The sequence below is a fragment of the Lolium perenne genome, chromosome 4, assembly GCF_019359855.2.
Source record: "Lolium perenne isolate Kyuss_39 chromosome 4, Kyuss_2.0, whole genome shotgun sequence".
NCBI classification, from domain to species: Eukaryota; Viridiplantae; Streptophyta; class Magnoliopsida; order Poales; family Poaceae; genus Lolium; species Lolium perenne.
The window spans coordinates 155,216,173-155,240,848 of NC_067247.2; the positions used below are offsets into that span (position 1 = coordinate 155,216,173).

Sequence of the window (24,676 nt, forward strand, 5' to 3'; positions counted from 1 at the left end):
AAATGAAAAGCCCCGCTCCACCAGTGCTTTCGTCAGCACCATCTCGTTGTCCTCCGGAGCTGGAGCTAAAGCGCTTGGAAATGACCTCCAGCTTCCGGGTTGCAGGAAGCCCTCCGCCTCGAGGTTCTTCAGCTCCATCTCAGTGGTGGTACAGGGCCACCATTTTCCCTTGGCTTCAGAGCCTCGTTGGCGAGCCTTCGATTTTTTGACGATTTCTTCCGCCTTATGCTCCGCCTGATCCGCCCCGGAGGCTTTCTCCGGGTTAGCAGAAGTCCCTTCAGCCTCCTTGCCGGAATCCTTTGAAGGATCCAGCCTGACTAGGACGAAGGGTGGAGGGGCAGAGGAGATTGGGGTTGCCAGGATTGGTTCAGAGGTTGGAGGCGGAGTCGTTGAAGACATCTGAAGAAAAGGCATTGGCGGAAACATTCCTTAGTCGGATCCAGCGTCGTCAACCTAACGTTCATCCCTACCGACTACGGCGCGAGAGTGAAGCTCGAAAACTCACCGTGATGGAGTCCGCGGTGGCCGGAGTCGCCGGCGACGAGGTTTCTGCGCGGTGGCTCGCCGAAGTTAAGAACAGGACGAACTCCGTGCGGCGGCGAAGCAGCTCCGGCGAGACTCCGGCGAGATTCCGGCACGGCGGAGAGAAAGCTCGAGGCGGCGCTTCGCAGAGAGGTAGAAAGGGGGGTGAATGAGGATTATGGGGTCGACGGCGGATATTTATAGGCCGACGGGACGAGATTCGTGCTCCGCATCCTGTGGTCGGAACGCAAGCGTCGCACCGTTGGATGCGTGACACGTGTCCCAAACCCTAAACGGTAAAAATGGCTAGAGATAAGTTACCGAACAAATCGCGCGAAAATGGCGCCAGAATTGGCGGAACCGTTTGAGCCTTTTAAGGTTCCGGGTAATTGCGTGAAAATAAGTTGGCTCTCGTTCGCAAGCAGGGAAGTAACCTAGAAACGTATTTCGAATCGTCGATGGATGAAGTCCCGCAGAATGGGAGCATTTTCCGACTAAAAGTTGGGAAAAGAAGAAAATGTGAAGTTGGAGTTCTTCAAGTTTCTCCGCGTTACCCATATTATTGGAAACCATGGTGGACTAGCGAGGCGGAAACAGCAGGCGAAACTCGGAGAACTCTGTGGGCTACTGTTGTGGGTATACTTCATGGGTGTACCATCGACAGTGCCTAGATCCGGCAAGCCCGGGTGGCCCACAGATGGTGATGAGGCATGTGGCCCATCGGGCGGCCCAGTTGCTGTTGATCTTGACGGAAGATGTCCGGCCCAGGAGCAGGGAGCCGGATCCGACCGACCTTTGGAGGAACCCGGATCCATGAAGGCCTAGTAGGGACCCGGATCCGGTACGGCATAGATGGAAGGTTGGATCCTTGACGTACACGGCAAGACATTGTACCGTAGTTAGGCAAACCTGTAATCCGGCTAGGACTCTCCATGTAAACCCTAGATCCGTGCGTCTTTATAAGCCGGATCCTGGGAGCCCTAGAGGCACAACCACAACTCATTGTAACAACGCGAAAGCGCCCAGATAATTCCAGACAAGCAGCAGTAGGCCCTGTTCTCGTGCAGGTGTTCCGAAGCTGGGTAAATCGCGTACCACCGTCCCGAGTGCACTCCGCCCTATGGCCCCTACTTCTTCTCCCCCTCGTGAGGATCCCTCCTCTGAGGTACCGTCGAATAGGCAACGACAGTCATACACCATAAAATCCGAAGACACCACTCAACACCTAGAAACGCGACAATGGGTGAAGTAACATGTCGCCCTAAAAGCAGAAACAACCACCCACCAAGTAAATACCGGGGACATCCCCGAGTCACCTTATGGCGAAAATAGGAGCTCACAACCGGTTTAGTAGACCTTTGGCGACCTCTCTCCAGAAGTCGTCAGCACCATCTAACCGATGATCCATCTTCAGGGCAGAGATCCTCTTAGCCCGATCCGTTTAGTCCTTGTTAGGCCTGTTGTCGATGCCGCCATTCATGGAAGATCTGACGTGCGTAGCACCTGCCGAACAGGCATGACTCAGCGTAGCCTCTGTCAGCTAGGGATGACTCAACGTAGCCTCTGTCAGCCATGCATGACTTGACATCTCCTCCTCCTCCTCCTCGAGCCTCTGTCATCCAGCGATGCTCCACAAATGATGCACCCAAGAGAGAAAACGACACCACAATGCCCACCATCGTCCGGTATGGAAGACCAGATCATACCCAGAGCAACAAGAGTAGGTTGATAGTCATTGCTTAGCGATGCGTTCATTAAGGTAACGATGCAGAACGCCGCCATCGCCCACCAATCAGTTTGGTTTTCACCGGCAACTATGTCTCCTCGACTCGCAGCTGAGACTAGGTGATGGATCTCGCGATCCGACAACAAAGCCTCATGCCGACGACCTCGGGTGAAGGAGATGGCCACCACCACCATGCCTAGAGTTGCTGCCTGTGCTCCTCATGACGCAGGAGAGGCCCAGGAGAGCCACTACCGTAGACGGAGTATTGATAGGAGACCAGCATGCGAAGCCTGCCTAGGCCCGCCAAGCCGCCGTCGGCCGACAGTCGCCACGTAGCAGCGCATCCTGGTCGTCGCCATCCTGCCGCTGCCATCTTGCAGGAGGCCTAGCCAGCCGCCGCCATGTGCTCCGGTCAACAACCGAGGTAGGGCTGCCACACCACCAGACTTTGCCAGACAATGCCTAGGGCGGCGGCGGGGGCGGAGAACACATGGGAAGAGACCGTCAAGGGGTGCCATCGGTGGCCGTTCAGGCGTGGTGCTGCCGTGCGAGGCGAGAGGAGTCGGGGCGGGGAGAGATGTTCGTTACTGGTACTCAGATTCGTAACTTTGCATTGGAAATCTTTCATCCATCATCTCTCCTCTCTTTAATTCGCCCATCTTTAATGAGCTAAGTGCATGGAAAATAGGCTATGTGTAAAATGTTATTGAGCTTGATTCTCGTGCAATGAGAGAAGTATTTGTTTCTAAAAAATAGAAATACACTCTTTTATGATTAATTCTGAAGCTTTTATTTCTGAATAGAGAAAGTACGTCTTCCTTTTTTTGAACATAGAAAGTACGTCTTCCTTATTTAGCAGATTGAATAGTATTTCTAAGCTGGCACTTACGCATTCAGCACATAGGGATTTACTTTCGTCTCTCATCGGATAGTTCTTATATCAACATAACACACATATATGATACTACCAGTTCCCAAATATAAGACATTTTGGAAGTTCAACCTCAACTTCTCAAACGTTTTATATTTTACAACAGAGGTTCTAGTTTTTAATTCTAGCATAACTAGTATTTCCTCAGTCTCAAAGCATAGCATGTTCTTAAATTTTATTGGTTAATAATTTTCAATTTTAACTATAATTTTTACTCATGATATAATCATAAAATTTATATTGACATATACAAAATAAAAGAGATTTGTAAGAGGAATGTACCGATACCGTTTATACATTATAAACTTATATAATTTGATATATATAAGTGGTTAAAGTCGTGCATCAAACTGTAGCTTGTATTTTGAGACGTGAGAGTATAGTATATTCTAAATGAGAACAGGAGGGTAGTGCCCCCCCCCCCCCCCAAAGCATCGGAGTTCGAATTATAGGTTTGTCATTTTGATGTCTCATAAAGATGGAATATTCAGTGGGAGGTGATATTTTCATCGATAGCGAGACGTTTCTAGTGACTTTGTCAACCTCTAGACCATCCGGATCATCAGTTTCTTGAACTCTGTCTCTCGGAGGTTCTCATAGGGTAGGATGTGTGTGTGTTTTTATAGGGGTGAATGTATCTGCATAGTTGTAAGCGTCTACATCTACATCTGTAAAAAAATATCTAAATTAAAATACACAACAAGATAAAAGATTCCTTTCACCACATTTGATCTCACATCTGCCTAGAATCTATAATATCTTCAATATTTGAACAGTTCTAAATTTAAGAACATACACTTTTTTAGGGATTAAGCACATACACTTAGCTCTCCTTCACATCCACCGAAGTGGGGAAAAAAGGAGACGAAGCCAGAAAAAATGAGCAAAGAAGAGAGAGGAATGCGCCACCGCGGCCAACCGTGGTGACCTCGCCGCCGGCGAGGCCTGCCTCCCCGTGCCCATGGAGTCCGCCGCCGACGCCCTCGACATCCTCAGCAAGCTACAGTTCCTCGGCTTCTGCTCCGGTATCAAGATCCCCGACCCCGCATCTTCCCACCCATCCGAGGTGTTCGACGCCGTCCTCGCCGCGTTCCTGCGCGAGGTCTACCCCGGCAAGCGCGACGCGCGCCCGCTCCCGGCGACCCTAGGCGACGGGCGTCGCGTCGACCTCCTCCGCCTCTTCGCCGCCGTCCAGGCAGGCGGCGGCTACGCGTCGTGCTCCGCCGGCGCCTGGGCCGCCGCCGCCGAATCCGCAGCCCTCGCCGCGCCCGTGAAGATACTCTACGCCAAGTACCTCGGCGCGCTAGATCGCTGGATCCAGAGGCTCTTGGAAGCTCAGCCGCCGTCGGAGAAGAAGGAAGAGCCGTCCCTGTACTGCAATGGGAGGGGGCAGCAGGATGTGGTGTTAAAGAGGAAGAGGGAGGACATGGCCGGGATGCTGGAATGGGTGAAGGGGCTCGCCGAGAGCGTCTCGGAGGAGGACGCCTTGGCTGCTGGATTGGCGGATGAATACTTCCCGGTGGCGTTGGCGGTGCGCGAGGCGGTGTCCAGGAAGAGGGCTCGCCGCGCAAGCGTGACAAATGGCACACTCTTGCAGGTGATTCCGATACCTTTGATGAACTTGCCGAAGATGCTTGACATCTTGACATTGAATCTTTTAAAATATAAGTAACTATACTGGGTGTTGGATTACTCATCGTGACATTGAATCATTGCAAAGCCTGGAGCATTGAAATTATTGACATGTTTACTCATGTACAATTAGTAAATGGTAATCTGTGTTGCACTGCCTGGCACTGCTTCTGTGTGATAGCGAGACACTTCAGTTTTGTAGTCAGAACAGGACACTTATAATCATTGTAGTCTATTCACTCCTTCATGCCAAAGTTACAAAGTATCATTGTTTGTTCATTCGTGCCTCAGGCTTTGCCAGTCATTAAATCATGCTTTAAGGCAACTTATTTGCTTGACCAGTTTTTAAACCCTGCAAATGAACAGTTGCCATTCCTTCTCTTTCTAATTTTGTTGGTGCTGGTTGGATGGTAGTACACAAGCATTTAGTTTTTTTTATGAAACTAACTACTTAACTTTTCATTTTTGGCTGTATAGTAGTATATGGATAGAGCGAAATGCGTAAAACTTGTTCCATTGCCATCTCGATGAGTTAGAACTTCTTGAGGGTTATGTGTATGCTAGCAAAGGGTAAAATCTGGCCTAACCCTCCTTATGTATTACACTGTAGACAAGTAAAAACAATAGTACTCGCTCTGTCCCATGAAACATGTCTTAACTTTGTCTAAATTTGGATGTATCTAGACGCTAAATACATTAATTCATTCTTAGATAAAAAAATCCTTAAAAATGGGCTCACTACCTGATGTTTGACCAATGAATCATCAGAATGATGAACACTAAGTGCGTATTTGATAAAAGCTAGAAATCTAAAAGGGCAGCCTGGTGCATGAAGCTCCCACTTTGCGCGGGTCCGGGGAAGGGTCGGACCACATTGGGTCATTGTACGCAGCCTTTCCTTGCATTTTTTTTGCAAGAGGCTGTTTCCACAACTTGAACCCGTGACCTCCTGGTCACGACGCAACAGCTGTATCACTGCGCCAAGGCTCCCCTTCATAAAAGCCAAAAATCTAAATAAATTTTTTTTTTCGTATTTAGAGGTCGATCTCATCTATATTTTTAACAATTGTCGTTGGGATGACATATATTTTGATGGCCTGATGAATATGGAAACTGAGAACTTATCCTTCTCTTGAACAAATCTTTGACCACACACACACACACATAAGTAGTTAAGCCTTAGCAACCTTGCTGCCTACCTGATGATTGTTGCATAACAGTTGAAGTGGGAGGTGGGAGGCTCTGTTCCGGGTATTGCTTGTTAGGTGCTCTGGTTGCTGGAGGGGGTCAGAAGGGAGAGATATATAGAGTGGAGGGTTTAGAAATGATTTATTTGCTTTATTTCTTTAAAAACAATAGCCCTCTTTAACTAGAGCTACGAAATCGTATCTTTCTAGCTAAACCAATCCAAAATTAGCTGAACCAACCGAGAGGGCTTGCTTACTTCGGCTACAATTGGTGTTGCTCCACATGAAAATATTCCGATTGTGATCGCATATGCATAGCATTACTCCAGAGGATGATTTGATACATTTCTCATTCGTATTGCTGAACTATTCTTTTTCTGCTGCTGCAGGAAGTGGGTTGCAAGTGCTGCGGGAGTATCACCAGTGCCAAAATTGATGTCCAATGCACTAAAAAGCTTCTAGTGCAGCATGCTGGTTCAGATACTAATAAGCTGACAAAAGTTGTTGAAAATATGAACGGGTCCTCAATGGCCATAGAAGAGGAGAGCGATTTGAATGGACAATGGAAACACGAATGCAAGAAGCAGCTAAGCTCGTCTGATGGTTGGCATTTTACACCAGTTGGCCCCAGTTATCAAGCACATGTGCCACAGTGGACGAATATTCTGCCTGAAAATTATGGTGATCCAGAAACCTTGAAATGGTTGGGCACAAAACTCTGGCCTCTGGAAAATGAGAACAAAATAGCGCCATTTTACCGTGATCCAATTGGCAAAGGCAGAGAAGATATTTGCAGCTGCAACTTTCCACGATCAGTAGAATGTGTTAGGTTTCACATTGCAGAAAGGCGGCTTCAGCTGAGACGTGAACTTGGTTCTGCTTTCTACGTGTGGGGATTTGATCGTATGGGTGAGGAAATTGCACTTTCTTGGACAGATGAAGAGGAGGCAAATTTCAAGGCTGTAATGCAAATGTATGCTCCATCTCCAGGAAGGAATTTATGGAACCGTCTCCACTTATCCTTTCGTTTAAAGCGAAAGAAAGAACTCGTGAGCTATTATTTTAATTGTTTTCTTCTTAGACGGAGGTGCTACCAGAATAGGATTACACCAAAGAAGATAGATAGTGATGACGAGGAAGAGACAGAATTCAGATTTTTGGGCAACCGTCTTGGACAAAGTGCAACCAAGTATGACAGTACCAAGCACACCATTTGCATTCAAAGTACACACTGCATGGATCTTGATCAGTAGTTGCTGACCACATTCTAGGTTGCTGGTTGAAGCTTGCTAATTCTCAGTTTTCTCCTTGTTTAGAAATCAGATTGAATGCTTCCATTCATTGATTTTGTCATACCCATGACATTGCATGTGAGTTGCTGCGAGTCATGAGTTAGAGCTTGGAACAGTTTGCTACTATTTTGGAGCCTGATCAGCAGTCGAAGTTTTGACGGTTATCTGTCAGCACCCACATGGACAAATTTCCAAGCGAAAAGTGCACTGGTACAACAGCATTTTCACCAATGCTTTTTTGGAAGGTATCATCATGTGTACCTGTTTTGTTTATTCTTTGTGGGTTAACTTGTACACTATCCGGTAGGCATAATCACCAGTAGCATGGTCTAGCCCCTCTCTGTTGTATTTCACTAGAGTGATGGAGTAGAAAGTGCATGGGTATATGTAGAGGTTAGTCTTCTCAAATGAATGATGCAGATGTTCTTTGTATAATCAGCATGTGTACTGTTTTTCTTTGTGACGTTTGTTGGTTCGGCACTTCAAGAATTTGCTTGGTTTAGTAGTCTTTGTTCTACCTGTTTGGTCCATAAGAGTTTTCCATCACCTAGTATGGTGTGGTCTCTGGTTTGGTGCCTTCATGGCTGCTCTTCTAAAACTACTATTTGGACCTAAGTTTAGTTCTACTTCTGTTGGCTTATTCCATCGTGTATTCATATTTCAGTTAATAGGTTCTTTTTTGTTTTGTTTTTGAAAACAAGTTCAAAGTGAGGACCATCCCTCCTTTTCTGAATTTTCTATTTATTTGTGTTGTTTCTTGAATAGGATTGTTAGCAAAAAACCGTCAATCCTGTAACGGAACCCTTTCTGGTCTATTTCTGTTTCACCTGTAGCTTCATGGATAATTATTTTATTTATTTCACAGAATAATCTCCAAAGTAAGGATCTATTTTCATTTTAGGGTTATGTTTTCATCTTTTATTCTCATGTTTCTTGCATAAAATGTTGTTATCAACATAATCCTTTTCTTTTAATTTCAATTTCTATTACAGTGTCCAGATTTCCTTTTCCAAATATAATGCCAAAAGTCCTTTTGGATCATGGGCACCGGTGCTCTCATTGTATTAAAAAATTCAAAAATAATATTTATATATTTCAAAAAATTATGTAACAAAATTCTAAAAGTACCTAATGATGTATTCCACTAACGTATAAAATCTCAATTACAAATGTTTTGTTTTCTGAGCTACACAAAAATGACAAAGTCTGCATTTTTTTTGGAGATTTGAATCAGTATACTCAGATCCACATATTTGTTATTTATGTGCAGCTCAAAATATGCATTATTTCCAGTTGAAAATTTACACGTTCGTGGGATACAACACTGACTACATCATGATTTATTTTCAGATTTTTCTGAAACTTAGAAATATAATTTTAATTACTTTTCTGAAAAGGGATCACTAGTGCTCATGTGCACCAAATCTCTGTCCATGTGTCTCTAATGATAATGCACTTCTTCCCTGATATATTCATGAGCTTGCAGAAAACTGGTTCTAATAGTGTGCCAAAAATTCAACTCAGAAAATTGGAAAATATTCAAGGGTGTTAAATTATTGCTATAAGTAAACTAAGAACATGTGAATGATATTAAGATGAACTACAAAGGAATAAAATGCGCTCTCGGGGACCACAGATTCACCACTAGCATGGGTACCATGTTAATTAGAACTTAATGTGCTAGTTACAATATGTTGGTGAAGTGAGGAGAGACCCGATAAAGGTTCTTCCGTAAGCATTGTTTCACACCTCTCATAACACTACTGCGTCCCTTCACATGCTGCGCGGGTCCAATAATTAAGGGTCTTCATGTGGCTATGGTCATAAGCTCTTGTACCTCTTACTGCTCGTTAAGACATGACTAAAAGAGGCGACGGATTGTTGTCACTTGTACGCCCACACACCTCCAACCACGCTTAACGATGATTGCCTTCAATGCCCCTAATGGAAAAATATCGCATGGTGCACAACATACAACATCACCGAATACAACCACCACTTTCACAATATTGCAACTAATCAACATAAATCTTTATTTCGAATCATAGAAGTGCTAGGGTTCCTCCATCTCCCCATGAACTAAGAGACCAGTCACATATAGATACAAGGCATGATCATGATAATGAGATGAAATATGTATGATTGTATGCATGAATACAAATGCAAATCCACAATCAATTTCTGGATTACAACAAGATGAATGGAAGAATCGATGATGGCCGCGTGGATGACGATGGTGTTGATGGAGATTGATGTCAGTGCCTCCTTCTCCCAAGTCTCATTCTCTTCTTCCTTCAGTGGTGTGATGGTGGTGTTGGTGAAGATCTATAGCGGTGGCAGGGCTCCACCATACCAAGATGTGAATAAGGTTATTTTTTTAATGAAAAGGGGTGAAACCCCCAGGTTCCATTGCATGCAACCAAGTTTTTCATAGAGTTTTTACAACCGAGCTGCGACCCTCGGACAATCTCAGCACATAACACATACAGGAAAAGAAGACAAGCAAACAAAACAGGAACTCTTTTGTTCAGTGGCACCAACCAGGAAAGAAATCCTAAGCGACACAACTCTAAAATTTACTGAACACCAACTTCATCGAGCTTCCCCTGGGACATTTTCTTGGTGCCGGCAGTTTCCTCCATCATCTGAGGACAGACCCCCTGATCTTTGCCAGATAGCCCCCTCAGAGAAGTCAAGTCTAGGCTATCCGGAGGAGTTCCCCAAGGTGGTAATCCAGAAGGAGCAAATTCGCGTCCAGGAGAGCCGAGTGTTTGTCCGGGCATAACAAATGCCAACTTCTAATCGTATATCTGAGACGACGGAGTAGCTCCTTGACACCTGGCCATCTTAGCTCTTGGAAACAAATTTCGTTACGAACTGACCATAAGGTCCACAAAGTATCCGAAGAAAAAATATTAAGCACTGAATTCTTATTATCACTTAACCACCAACGAGCAACAGATTCAAAAGAGTTGGCATTGGAAAGTTTAAAGATATCCGAAACGACATCCCAAATGCTCTTCGCCACAACACACTCGAAGAACAAGTGTTTGGCAGATTCATGTTCATTGCAAAATAAACAAGATTCATCATCCAAAGTTCTTCTCTTACTCAAATTGTCTCTAGTCAGGAGCCTATCATTGGATAACAGCCACAAGAAAATATCAATACGAGGAGGAACATGAAGTTTCCAAACTGCTGGAGTATGAATAGGAATAACCCCACCATTATTAATAATGCCATAAAAAGAACTAACAGAGTAGGTACCCGAGGAGTGGAAAAGCCAGACCGGAGAGTCCTCCTCAACAGAGAACCCAACTGTCTTAATAAGCTCAACCAACTCGAGCCACCTGTTAAACAAAACAGGAGAAACATATCGCCTAAAGGAGAATTGTAACTCAACCCCATCCCGAACATCAACGATTGTTTTTGAATGCTCATTCACAATAACATAGAGATCCCAGAATAATATCGCAAGTGAACATTGGCCAAGCCAACTATCTTCCCAAAAAAGCACTTTACGCCTATTACCCACCTTCCATTTATAACCCACACAAGCAGCAGATGCTGCCCATATCACTCCCTTCCAAAAGGGAGAACAATGTGTAGGGTTAGCACGAAGAACATTTGGAGAAAGATTATATTTATAGTCTACAATAGTTTTCCAAATCTTATTATTATCAAGATGGTAACGTTTGATCCAATATGCAAGCAAGCACAAGTTGAACTCTCTAATATTTTGGATACCTAAGCCACCAAACTCCTAAGTCCCAGGAAGCCAGATGGTATTTATGAGATTCACCCATGTTATTCCAAAAGAAATGATCCATCTAGGAATTAATGATTTTGATAGCCCATTTAGGAAATTTTTAAAAAAGAAAGTAAATACATAGGAATACTGGCAATACATGATTGGAGAAGGATGAGTCTACCTTTATAAGATAGTAACTTACCCATCCAACCTGCAATACGCTTCATAATCTTATCTAAGATAGGTTGCAAGTTCTCCCTCCGTAACTTAGAAAAGTGAAGGGAGACCCCTAGGTAAGTAAAAGGAAAGTCTGAAATTTTGCAGCCAAAAAATCTGTGCAAACAGATTGGCCTCCTCCTCATCTACATTAATAGTGAGAAGGTCACTTTTATGATAATTAATTCGCATGCCAGACATATGTTCGAAACAAGTCAAAAACCATTTCAAATGCCTAGCCATATCAACATTCTTTTCAAGAAAGAGGATAGTATCATCAACATATTGAAGACTAATAACCCCCCCAGGAATAACATTAGACATAAGCCCAGAAATCATGTTGTTAGAAGCAGCTTTATACAAAAAATTGTAAACACATCGACAGTAAAGTTGAAAAGGATGGGAGATAGGGGATCACCCTGTTTTAACCCCTTCCTAGCAACAAAGTACTTACCATTGACATCATTGATACGAACACAGAAAGAACCTTTAACAAGGATAGACTTGATCAGGTTAGAGAATTTTAAACTAAAGCGCCTAGATTTCAACATATCATCGAGGAAACCCCAATCAATGCGATCATACGCTTTTTCATAATCTAGTTTTAAAACTAGACCCGATTGTTTTTTTTAATGCATGTCATGAATAACCTCGTGTGTGGCAACACCACTCTCTAGAATGTATCAACTTTTGATAAAAACAATTTGATTCTTTGCAATAATCCTATTACCAATAGGAGACACCCTATTCGTAATAGCTTTAGTTATGATCTTTAAACTACAATTACCAAGACTAATAGGACAGAATTTCTTCGTGTCACGAGCATCCCGCTCTTTAGGGATCAAAGTAATAATAGCAAAATTGAGACGTGAAACATCAACTGTTCCTCTTTCAAAATCTCTAATTAATGCCATGAAATCTGATTTAATAAGGGCCCAAAAATTCTGATATAACAAGAAGGAGAACCCGTCAGGTCCGGGGACAATTTCCTGCAGCATAAGATCCCATCACATCAGCATAGATTTCTTCTTCAGGAAAAGGGGAATCAAGGAGGACAATTTCCTCATCATTGAGTAAATCAGCCTCATCCCAAAAATCATCACCCAGGGAGAAATCAGAACGATCTTCTTTAGCAAAGAGATTTTTGTAAAAAGTAGAAGCAATCTGAAGCATCTCCCAGTAGATTCAACCGTTCCATCCTGACCATCCAGGATAGCAAGCGTTTTATTACGCTTTCTTTGATTAGCTAAAGCATGGAAATACGATCTCCTTCAACTATTTTCCTATTCTAGAGCGCTGCCAAGCTTTAGTCTCCCCCTGAAACCCACAGGTTAACCAACTTCACTTTAATCTCTTTCATACGAACAATATCAACATCCTTCAAACAATTTTTCTCACAAAAAAAACATCTAAAATATCAACTTCATGTGAATAAGATTGTTGATGGTGGCTAGGGTTCCCCTCTCCTTTTATAGCCTCCCGCAGGTTGGTTTCGCGTTCTGGGTAATCCCCTCACCAGATATGGCCTTCGGATCTTCACAAATGTTGTTCGATATGATGGAATGGTCCCGACGGAGAACCATACGGTATGACTTTGTGGTGATTCTTCTTGCTAAATGTAAAAATTTGTCCATCTTTCAGAGGCTTTGAATAGGATAGGAAAATGATCAAATTTACCCCTGCAACAGCAACGGGCGCTCTATAATCGGGAAGTTGGTCAATGTTCATGGACTTGGCGGGTGCTGAGGAGCACCGGCTGCGTGAGCTGTCCCTTCCCACAAGCACAAGCACAACTCAGCTGCCAACAACTTGTTCCAACTTACAAAACGGCCCCTGCCAAATTCTTCAACCACCAAGAGGCCCATTCCACAGCAAGGGGAAGACACAGAGACGACTCCAAATCTCATCTCGTCTTCCCCGCCGCCGGCCGGCAACTCACCCAGACCCAGCCATGCCTCCCTCTCCGGCCCCCTCCGCCGCCGCAGCCGCAGCCGCTTCCCCCTCCGGATCCTCCCCGGCCTCCGCCGACCACACCACCCCGTCCTGGTGGGAGTCCGTCTCCCAGGCGCGCTCCCGCATCCTCGCGCTCGCCTCCATCCTCCCGCCGCAGGCCTCCCCGGACGTCGCCGCGCTCGCCGACTCCGACCGCCCCGCCCGCGCGCTCCTCCGCTCCGCCGCCGCCTACGACGCGCTCTCCGGGGCGCTCCGCGCCGGCGGCGGCGCCGACGACCCCGCCTGCAACTGGCTCTACGACACGCTCCACTCCCCGGACCCCGACCTCCGCCTCGCCGCTCTCGCCTTCCTCCCGCTCCTCTCCTCGCTCTACCTCCTCCGCCTCCCCTCCCCGCTCTCCGGCTTCGAGGCCGTCCTCCTCGCCCTCTACTCCTCCGAGGCCAAGAACCGCCAGGGGAAGCCCGTCCTCGTCCGGGTCCCCGACCTCTCCGTCCCCTCCCTCTACCACACTCCGCAGTCCACCCCCAGCTCCAAATCGCCCCGCCGGCCGCACCCGCCGCCGATCCCCCCTCCCCAGGCCAATGTGGTGGTCGGCGTGCTGTCCCCGCCGCTCGAGCCACAGGCGGCGGTCAAGTCCACCAAGCGCGCTGGGATCATCGGGGTCGCCTTTGAGGCCTACTACGCCAAGATCTCGCAGATGCCCCCCGCATCCAAGGTGGATGCCTGTAATGCCGTGGCGGCGTGGGCCGGGCAGTACTGCAGGTGCCGTTTTGAGCTTGACGAGGACGAGCTGCTGGAGGTAGAGGAGGTGGATTCAGCGGGGTCCATGTCGCCGTTGTCCACTGAGGCTGAGAATGGGAACGGGAAGGTCTTGGAGGAGGAATTGGCGAGGATGCGTATCAACGGAGACAGCAGTGGCCGGAATTGTGGTAAAGAGGAGGCAAGGGAGGCAAGGGTGCAGCTCCCGTGGGAGCTGCTGCAGCCAGTGATGAGGGTTCTTGGGCACTGCCTGCTCGCTCCACTCAACCCAGTGGAGGTGCGGGATGCGGCCGCAGAAGCTGTACGGGTTGTCTATGCCCGGGCATGTCATGACCTCATGCCGCAGGCAATCTTGGCATCCCGGAGCTTGATTGAGCTCGACAAAAGCGCGCGCAAGGCTGCCAAGGCAGCAGCTATAGCGGCCTCGGGGATAATGGTAACATCCGGCACATCTGGAAGCACTGCGTCGAGTTCCAGGCCAAGTTCCAAGCCAAACACACCCAGCAAGCAGCGTAAACCTGACATGCTGCTCCTGTCCAAATGAGGTCAATACCTCTGTACTTTGTTTGTGAAATTGGTTGTGGATGTGGTAAACTGTCTATCTCTGATCAGCTTGTCACTGAGATGTCGACAAAGCCTAGTATACCTTGCAATGCGGGAAGTTTGTCTGTTACGGCTCAAAAACTGCTACTTTGGTATGTTGCCAACTCTGTATTGTATGTTGATGTGCCTTATGTACTTATTATTTTACTTGTTGCATATAGTTTACAAATCAATATATTTTGTTATTCTGCTTTGTGGGTTCGTGAGGAGATTCTGTTGGAATGAATATACTACCTTGACTTTATTGTTGTAATGTCAATTTGATTCTCTTTGTCCATGTATTTTGTTTCAGTGTGTGGATGTTATGCATGCAAGTTGCAACTTAATTTTTGATTGATGTTGCTACTTGCTAGTCCTCTATGCATTCCAGGCGCATGGCTTATGATCTGAACTTGGTTCTGGTCCTCTATGTTTCTGCTTTCTTTTGAAGTGGATATCATCACAAATTCATAACAAGATCTGGTTTTTATGATGTCAGGATATACTAGGTAATGTTGGAGCATGTTATTCCGTATAGTTCACAACTTGATCTTCGCATATTGCATTTGCAGATTGGAACCATTGGTTTAGTATGTTGCAAACTCTGTATTTTATGTTAGTTGCCTTATGTTACTCGTTCCATATAGTTCACAACTCAATCTTCACATATTGCATTTGGTGATTGTGTAGTGTCTCCTTGATGGCTTTTACCATAGTGCCAAATTTAGTTTGTCTGTTCATGTATTTTATGCAGTTTATTGTATTTTGATGAAAATATGATTGCATTACACTATTACTTCTACTATTTGATGGAAGTAGCATACCACATTGTGGATTCATTTGTCCCAAGGTTTTCAAAGATATCCCCCACTTGGTGACTCGCATTATCATATAATCAAATGTAAAGGTGATATTTTTATTCAACCAAATAAAGACATACTGAAAAGTGGTGGAAGATTAGTCACAACAAGAACTAGAAAAGTCATATTATCGTATAATCAAGTGTAAAGGTGATATTTTTATTTTATTAAATAAACTTGTACAAATTGGTGGAAGATTAAAATAAAAAAGTAGAGAAGAAAGTCCTTGCTTTTCTAGAAGTTTTTTTATTGTGAAATTTTTGTTACAGCTTACATGTTAATGGTCTCTAGATAGGAAGAGTGGTAAGTAAAATTAAGAAATGAAGACCATCAAGATCTGGCCAATTTATTTTGTTTGCATGGCAATATGCTGAAATGGGCATTTTTGTATGCGATAATGCAATGCTATGTTGGATTTTTTTTCCCCTTTAGAAACAAGTGTTCTATTGTTTAGTAGTTTATGTTAGATTTACTGAAATATGAAGCTACTCCAGAGTCTATCTGAACCTAGAAGGTTCCATTTTGGTGCAACATGAGCATTATGTTCGCTGGCACGAACTGGGTATGCTCCGATTTATCTTGTTTCATGAGCATTTCACAACTAGGTTGTAGGCATGCCAATATGTGTTGCTACCTCGCAGCGATCAGTATAGTTCGAACATGCTGTGTAGGTTGCTTATGGTTGTGGCAAATCTGTGCGTATGTATCGTTTTGATTGCATTCCACCGTGCAATGTGTAAACACCTGTAGTCGTGGCTCAGCAAACCACTGGCTTTATTGTAGACAACTCTGAGTTCTTGTCAACAGGCCTTGAGTCGATATATTTTACCATCCTATTTGTGGTTTGCTAATGACATGTTGAGATGAATATTTAGGTTGACGGCTTTGTTGTGATATGAGAGCCCCGATTCGTTTGGCCACGTATTTCTTGCAGTATCATGTGAATGATGTTGGGGAATATGTTATAAGTCCGCTGGCAGTTCTGTTGGTGGTCTAATGCATTTTCAGACTTCCGGTCATGGACACTGCTACTGAAGCGAAATTGTGGCCTTTCTCCCAGTGCATGCTTTGCTTTTCAGGTCATAACATGTAACTTATAATGGATCATGAAACTCAGTTATATCACGTTATTCTTATCAGCTGGATTGCATTTGCATGCATATAGTAGTGCTTGTTCTTGGACTGAGAACAAAGTTGTGCCTGCTGTACAGTAATTCACTGCAACATGAAGCTAACTTCTGCATCCTTGAGCTTCTGTATAGAACATGGTGGAAGTTTACTTATGCTATGCGTTATGTGTCGTGACAACCTCTCCTCGCTGGTCTTTGGACACCTTTCCGTCAATGCGTGTAAGTATATCTTTGGCTTGGAGTAATACAAGTGAGTATAAAAGTAACCCAAGTGAGAAAAAACCCGAAATTGGCTAAGAACAGACCAATCACTTGTAAGGGCTGGCATTCGGGTCGGGTTTGACCGGGTCGACCTCTCGCAGACCCATGCCCATTTAACATACGGGTGAGGTCCCTACCCACGACCCTGCCCATTGGTCTAAGCGCATACCCATGCCCACACCCATCGGGTCACCCGACCCAATCGGACACCCATCGGGTCTGTAGACAACCATCAAATAGCACCATCTTAGCTTTGCAAAGCCATCAGGTCATTTACAAAACCAAGACGGTAGGAACTAAGAAGTAAGAACTAGCTTTGGCACAAAACAAACTTAACAGACGTTTAAGTCTAGGGTCTTGCTACCTAGCAACCAAGTGTTTTTTTGTGTGTATGGTATCAAGTGTATTTACATCACTCTCTCTGGCTTCCTCTGTCTCTGGTGCAACCAACACAAGTGGCGAACTGATGGAATGCCCTACGTGGCGATTGATGGCGATATGCCGGCGATTGGCGTGATGCCGATTCTTTCTTCTTCCTCAATCCTCTCTAAGGTTTCTTGTTAGATTCTCCCCAGATCCGTTCCCCCCCAGAAGCTTCTTCCCCTTGTTCGTATCTCAATCCCCAGATCCGTTCCTTTCCCACATCTAAATCCCCACTTCTTCCTCTTGTGAGCCACGACCCAAAATCTCCCAAATCCTTTTCTCTATTCCCTCTACGGAGTTTTAAACATCTGATTTCCCATCAGGTCTTCCAACTCTTTCCAATCGTTTATCAATCTCCACCAGAGCCAAATAAAATCCTACACACCAAATAGACTGTTTTAGGGCTGTCTTCCGGTAGATATTCTTGAGGTAGCTATTCTTGAGGGTAGCCCTTCAAAGAAGAGGAGGTGGAGTGAAGCAGGAGGTGCAGAAATAAGTGCATGTTTGAAGGAATTATCAGCAACCAAATTCAAGTGGCACTAGGCCAAAGGCGCTTCAGACGCCATGAAGTTTGTAGGTTGGAATTGCCAAGGTGCGGGCAGAGACCTTGGCCGTTCCACCAAGATGGAGTACCTTTCCAAGTTTATGAACTCCACGGGAGCTCAGGTAACTTTTGTGTCTGAAACCCAGACCTCTAGGTATAATTCTTCCAAACTCAACTCTCATTTTAATTCAGTTGATAGCTTTGTAGTTCCTTCCAACGGTCGGTCAGGTGGGCTCTGGATGCTTTGGTCTGAAGAAATTTGTGTCTCTGTTAAGTTCTCCAACCACCACATGATTTTAGTTATAGTTGTAGATAAAACTACCAATGTTGATTTTGTGTTGGCTTGTATATATGGAGATCCCCATCATCGCCAAACTAGAATGATTTGGGATCATGTTTCAAATTTTGTTCATGAAAATCTTGGCAAGCCGGTAGTCTGTTTTGGAGACTTGAATGAAATCTTGTGTGATAAGGACACCACCTCCGTAAATATAAAATAAGTCTCGTATGCGTTCTTTCAATTCCTATGTAAAGCAATGTGGCTTGTTTGATCTAGGTTTTAGTGGTCCAGCTTACACTTGGACGAATAAGCGTTTCTCTTCTACCCCTGTCTTTGAGAGACTTGATCGTTGTCTTGCTAATGCAGAATGGTGCACCATTTTTCCTAATACTAATGTTTTTAATTTACCAATCATCATTGGCCACCATGCTCCTATTTTGATCTCAACTGAATCTACTTTCCATAGACCTAAACTTCGATTCAAATTTGAAAATTGGTGGACATATGAAGATGACTTTCAGGAGGTTGCACAAAATGCTTGGAATGCTACTAGAAACAAATCCTTCCATGCTAGAACGACTAACCTTGCAGGAACATTGAAGAGATGGTGCAAGAAGAAAACACCTATCCAGCAACAGCTTAATTGCATTCAGGAGCAGATCAAAGAGATTCAAATGAAGCCGGTACAGCTACAAGATCACAACCTTGAGGTCAGCCTTATAGCACAATATGAAGAAAACATGACCAAACTCACCGATTATTATCGGCAACGTGCAAAAAAACATTGGGCTACTGAAGGTGATAGGAATACCGCTTTCTTTCATAATGCCGTTCAAAAGCGTATGCGTCGAAACCGTATTGTATCTATTAGGAACGCTCATGGAAATGAATTATATGATCCAGATGATATTGCAGCTGAATTTGTTCGTTATTTCAAATCCATTTTTTGTTCCTCGGCTACTAACCATGACAGGCCCTTCTTACATACAACATTACCGCAAGACACTTGATACTTCACCAACTCGATACCCGATAAGCAGGAGGTTTGGGGAATACTCAAAGAGATGAGGAGAAATGCTTCACCGGGACCTGACGGTTTTAGTGTTGGATTTTACACTTCGTCTTGGGCCTGGGTTGGAGATGATGTAACAAATCTGGTAAGGAACTTCTATATTACAGGTGTGCTCCCTCCTCATCTTAATGATACTCATATAGCTCTTATTCCAAAAAAAATTGCTTGCCATCTTCCCGCGGACTTCAGACCCATAAGCTTGTGTAATGTAGTCTACAAAATTATTGCAAAATCCTTAGCAAACAGATTGAAAGAACATCTTCCTGATTATATCCATCCCTCTCAACAAGCTTTTATTAAAGGTAGACGCATTAGCAATAACATTATCGTTGCTCAAGAAATTGCTCATTCTTTCGCTCTCACTTCTTGGAAAAGCCTTGACTTTATGTTAAAAATTGATCTTGCCAAAGCTTTCGATAGGGTAGAATGGCACTTCATTGTTGCCGCTCTTGCACGCAAAGGGCTTCATGATCATTTCATTAATCTTGTGCATGCTTGCATTTCCTCGCCAAATTTCTCGGTGATCGTTAATGGCCAATCTTTTGCAAAGTTTAGTAGTAATAGAGGCATCAGGCAGGGATGCCCGTTATCTCCATATCTTTTTGTCTTCGCAGTGAATGAACTATCTCTAGCACTTCAGGACGCCCTGCAAGCCAATCAACTCACAGGTATTTTACTTGGACCAAATTGCCCACCTATACACTCTCTAATGTTTGCAGATGACCTAATTATTTGTGGCAGAGCTAATGTCCAGGAAGCTCAAGAAATATCCCAAATCCTTGATCATTTTTGCCACCACTCTGGTCAAACTCCAAACTGGAGCAAATCAGGAATTCTTTTCAGTAAGAGTGTTACTATGCAGGTTAAAGAAGATATTCGAAGGTTCTTCCCAGCTCCAGACATAGACAGTTCCTTCACACATTTAGGCCATCCTCTGATCCTACCCTCCAAAGATAGATCGGCTGCTTATGCTTTTGTTTATGACAAATTCAAATCCAAGCTCTGCACATATAATGCTATGCTAGATTAACACTCATAAAATCTATATTCTCCTCCATTCCTGTCTATTACATGTCGAACCTTCTTTTCTCAAAAAAGTTTCTAGCTAAACTGACAGCGATTATCAGAAAGTTTTGGTGGACAGGTGTTCAAGATGATCAAACAACTAGAAGTCTTTGCCTACGGGCATGGGCTGATGTTTGTATTGACAAAAATATTGGTGGTCTTGGTATTAGAAATTTGCAGGCAATCAACCAAGGACTCATCCTCTCAGCAGCTTGGAGATTGGCGAATGAACCACACAGCCAGCTAGCTCAGATCCTTAAGGCCAAGTACCATCCAGATACTTCCATTTGGAGAGCGAAACCAAATAAACCTAAATCAGCCTTCTGGTCTGCAATTCTTAAGGTAAAACCGCTTTTAGTTTCAGCTTCTTTATATCAGATTGTTGATGGGATCTATATAGAGTTCTCCTTGGTTTTCTGGTTGGGAAGACATTTATGATAATCTCATATTACAACAACAACCTTTCGTTTATCCTGCACAAGTTAAAGACCTTTGGATTCATGGGCATAAAATTTGGAACACAAACTTGATTAATTCTCTATTTAGTACTGAAACTGCAAATGCTATTCTCCAAACACCCATCATTAATGCCAATGGAGAGGATACTTTGATTTGGAAACCTACCCCAACAGGTCGGTTCTCCCCCAAAAGTGCTTATAGGCAATGTTTTAATAATCTTGATCTCCCACCGAGGCAAAGACCCAAGATTGTGCCACCACAGGTTATATCTCTTCGTAAACAGGTTTGGCGGGACAAGCAGCTGGCACCAAGAGTCCAAACCTTTGCATGGAGGCTACTTAGGAAAGCACTCCCTACTGGTAAGAGGACGAGCAGGTACTCAAAGCATATCAAGGAAAACTGCTCTAGATGTGGCAATTTAGAAGATGAAATGCATATGCTATTCTTGTGCCCTTTTTCTAAGGCTGCATGGTACAGTTACCCTTGGTTTATTAAAACTGAATTTATTGCTAAACATCATCCGTCGGTTGCTTATATGATTCAAACTTTACTCACTTCTCAACATCCTCAAATAAACGTTACTACTCTTTACACATTCTTGTGATGCCTTTGGAAAGCACGAAATGATACTTTATTTTGCAGGAAAGTAAGCAGGCCTTCACAGGTATATGGAGCAGCAAATGCAATAATCAAGGGAACCAATTTAGAAGACAACAAATCTACACATCAGCAAAGACACGAGAACACACAATGGCCAATCCAAATGTCTTCTCCAATTTCTCAAGCTCAACATGATGACTACTTCACAGAAAATGTTATCTATTGTGACGCAGCCTGGGGAACAAAAACAGGGGAAGACAACAGCCGAGCTGGACTAGGCATCATCATACACATGCATAACAATCAACATCTCCGGCAGCTGCATGTTTCAGCGCTTTCTCCGCCAGCGTCCTCGCCTTTACAGGCAGAGACTTATGGGCTGCTCCTAGCAACAAAGCTAGCAGACCTTCTGCAGATTCAAGACCCCTACTTTTACACCGACAGTTTGGTGTTAGCGTTGGCTGCAGCATCTCCAACTCTATTCAACGCTCCAGGTCACTGGGAGAACAGGCCTCATCTTGCAGCAATCCAGGCCTCTCCATCATTTCACCGCAATAAAATAGCCAATATTAACAGGAGCAGGAATATCAAAGCAGATCATCAGGCTCGTTTAGCTCTTAGAGTTAAGAATGCTTCTTTAGCTATTCGATGCTTATGCCCGGAAGCAGGTCAATGTCCTGGCAAGGACATCCTTTCTGTATCTAGCGTGGATCCTTTCACGCTTATCTCTGTAAAATGCACATAAGTTCAATAAAATTTATGTTCAAAAAAAAGTGTATTTACATCAAATAAAAGACTAATTATTATATAGAATATTTATATTTATTTAATTATTAATACTAATCGGGCGACCCATTGGGTTACCCATGGGCACAACCTTATGCCCATGCCCTACCCATAGCTAATCGGGTTACCCATGGGCATGATCAATGGGCGAAATAGTCGACCCATACCCTACCCATTCGGGTCGGGTGCCCATGGGCGCCCGGACCCATGGGCAAGATTGCCAGCTTGTCACTTGTTGCTGAAGCATAAGATTGTGCAATTTGAAAGCGATTTTACCATGTGGTAATTATAACTGGCTAAATTCGTTAAGAACTAAAACCATCCGGCAGATTTTGTTGCCTGATAAAGGTAGAAATGACAGTTCTAGCCCAGGGGTATTTCGCGTTTGGAGGCACGACGAAGCTCAAAAGAAGCCTGCAGAGTAATGAGTACGCCGGTCCGACTGTTTCCCCGTCTCAGTTTTCATTGAAGCAAACAATCACACAGTGCTTACATATTAGCATCTGAAAACTTCAAGCTTTGATCATTCAGCGCAACAGCCGACTCTACGAGCTGTATAAATTTACTGAAAGATGGGATATGTGGACATTAATCAAATCTCTTTTTATGCTTGTAACTCCATGAAAATCTTGACTATACTATCACCATTTGCTTTCAACGATATAAGTCGCTCATCATATTTCAAGACAGCTAACCCCTTTCCATTAAATATTTAACGGAAATAACCAGTTTGTTACAAGGAAAATGAGAAGAAAAAGAAGGCAGCGAATTGACGCACTAACAGAAGCCACAAGTTTCTCTGTGTGCTCACTCTCGAGACACCCCTACGGGCCAAAAATCCTCTAGCACGCTCAGTAAATATAACTTACCAGCTTATTATTCAGTTAATTTACAGCTAAATCATTCAGTGATCTTACTTCAACTCCAATTCTTGACTACCTACTATCTCATCCTAAATAAAATCGGAATGGCTAGAAATCAGGCGCCTGATTTTTAGTATGTATCAGTCGACGCTTTTAGCCTTTGGATTTTGCCTCGCGATTTGTGCAGTGTGAGAACATAGTGAGTTTCCACTAGGTTGAAACTAAGAATTTAATGAGTTTCAACTAGGTTGAAACTGATAATTAGTACTATTTTTATAAGTTACAACTATATTGAAACTGAGATTTGTCACATGACATAGGCGACTGAGACATATTATGTCTCAGTCGCCTGAGACCTAGACTCGCCCAGGAATGGCTAGAAATCAGGCGTCTGATTTTTAGTATGTATCAGTCGACGCTTTTAGCCTTTAGATTTTGCCTCGCGATTTGTGCAGTGTGAGAACATAGTGAGTTTCCACTAGGTTGAAACTAAGAATTTAATGAGTTTCAACTAGGTTGAAACTGATAATTAGTACTATTTTTATAAGTTACAACTATATTAAAACTGAGATTTGTCACATGCCCATGGCGTACAAGGCGAGGTTATACCCAAGCAGTCCTCCCAAGTACATCACAAAGAGCGGGTACACCAACGCTCCGACGGCCTGGCCGAACAGGAACTCGACGGCGAGCTCTGGCAACATGAGCAGCCCGGCGCCGAGGAAGACGGCCAACATGTGGGTGCCAACCATGAAGACTCCATGCGGCATGTGCAAGGTCACGGTGACGATCCACATTTCGAGACTCAGACTGATCAGTATACACAGCTCCTGGAGTACCAAGCCCTCGAACACACCCTGCCGCCATGCCACCCATATCCCGGCTGCCGTGCATGCGAGTGACATGACGGCGGAGCAGATCGCGCCCCCGATCGTAGCGAGCCTCTCCCTATCCAGGTCCTCCTCGCTCTGGAATGGTGGCGGTGAGGGAATGTAGACGACGGCGCCGGCGTTTTCGTGCTGCCGGCGCTCGGCAAGCGCGTACCCGAACAGCCCGGCGGCGTATGCCATGCCGTGGAGCGCAACGAACATGCCGTTGAATGGGCTCAGACGGGCGATGAGGGCCGCGGACAGACCTATGCACGATATGCATCCGAACACTGTTGACGCGCGCATCGTCACCGTGAGGAAGACGGCCCACGGGGAGAGGTACGTGCAGACGATGGCCGCGAACGCCCAAACGGCGGCAGTCGGCCGGTCGGCGTACAGCCGCAGAGACAATGGCGCGAGGGCGGCGTACAGCACGGACAGGAAGCAGAGAGCTAGACCTGCGAGGCAGCGACGTACCAGCCGGTCCTCCTCGGCGGTGTCGCTATCATCAGGCTTGCCGGCGGCGCACTTTTGCGTTATCGCGAATTGGGCACTGGTGTCCATGGCGAGGGCTGACCCGTACCCATGGAAAAAAATAGCTATAGCATATCTAGAGAGCCGACGCTACGCTATTTTGGCGCTATAGCGCGCTATTCGCGTTAATAGATAGCGCGCTATAGCATGCTAATAGCGTATTTTTAGACCCACGCTATTTTGTTATAGCACGCTATTTTTTTCCTTGCCCGTACCACATCTCTGAATTCGGATCGACATCGATGGGGTACGCCGGCGATCCGGATAGTCTGGTTCTTGGCATCGACTCCGGAAGCAGGGAGGGGGCGACAGATTTATGGGAACTTTTTTTTAGACGGATTTGGGTTTTTTTTTTGACACGCCTAGACCTCGACTGAAG

General features: G+C 44.7%; 3 protein-coding genes across 3 annotated transcripts; all 3 read left to right on the top strand.

Moving 5' to 3' along the window:
• The first annotated feature begins 3,996 nt into the window (after positions 1-3,996).
• LOC127294225 (AT-rich interactive domain-containing protein 2) lies at positions 3,997-7,807 on the top strand. The gene is made up of 2 exons (XM_051323987.2): positions 3,997-4,776; positions 6,388-7,807. The coding sequence occupies exons 1-2, from the start codon at positions 4,141-4,143 to the stop codon at positions 7,249-7,251; spliced, it is 1,500 nt and encodes a 499-aa protein (XP_051179947.1). The 5' UTR covers positions 3,997-4,140; the 3' UTR covers positions 7,252-7,807.
• A 5,290-nt stretch (positions 7,808-13,097) lies between these two features.
• On the top strand, positions 13,098-14,765 carry LOC127294226 (uncharacterized). Its single transcript, XM_051323988.2, has one exon. It carries the CDS (start codon positions 13,209-13,211, stop codon positions 14,511-14,513), a length of 1,305 nt encoding a protein of 434 aa, XP_051179948.1. The 5' UTR covers positions 13,098-13,208; the 3' UTR covers positions 14,514-14,765.
• Positions 14,766-17,104: 2,339 nt separating this feature from the next.
• LOC139839169 (uncharacterized) lies at positions 17,105-21,990 on the top strand. The gene is made up of 3 exons (XM_071829215.1): positions 17,105-20,528; positions 20,929-21,020; positions 21,288-21,990. The coding sequence occupies exons 1-3, from the start codon at positions 20,193-20,195 to the stop codon at positions 21,988-21,990; spliced, it is 1,131 nt and encodes a 376-aa protein (XP_071685316.1). The 5' UTR covers positions 17,105-20,192.
• The last annotated feature ends 2,686 nt before the right edge of the window (positions 21,991-24,676 follow it).

Bases quoted from the DNA above. Each gene is read 5' to 3' on its own strand.
- LOC127294226 (XM_051323988.2), top strand. From the start codon at position 13,209: ATGCCTCCCTCTCCGGCCCCCTCCGCCGCCGCAGCCGCAGCCGCTTCC.
- LOC127294225 (XM_051323987.2), top strand. From the start codon at position 4,141: ATGGAGTCCGCCGCCGACGCCCTCGACATCCTCAGCAAGCTACAGTTC. The intron at 4,777-6,387 runs GTGATTCCGATA...CTGCTGCTGCAG, and splicing joins CAAATGGCACACTCTTGCAG to GAAGTGGGTTGCAAGTGCTG.
- LOC139839169 (XM_071829215.1), top strand. From the start codon at position 20,193: ATGTCGAACCTTCTTTTCTCAAAAAAGTTTCTAGCTAAACTGACAGCG. The intron at 20,529-20,928 runs GTAAAACCGCTT...CTTCGTAAACAG, and splicing joins TCTGGTCTGCAATTCTTAAG to GTTTGGCGGGACAAGCAGCT. The intron at 21,021-21,287 runs GTACTCAAAGCA...TTTATTTTGCAG, and splicing joins ACTGGTAAGAGGACGAGCAG to GAAAGTAAGCAGGCCTTCAC.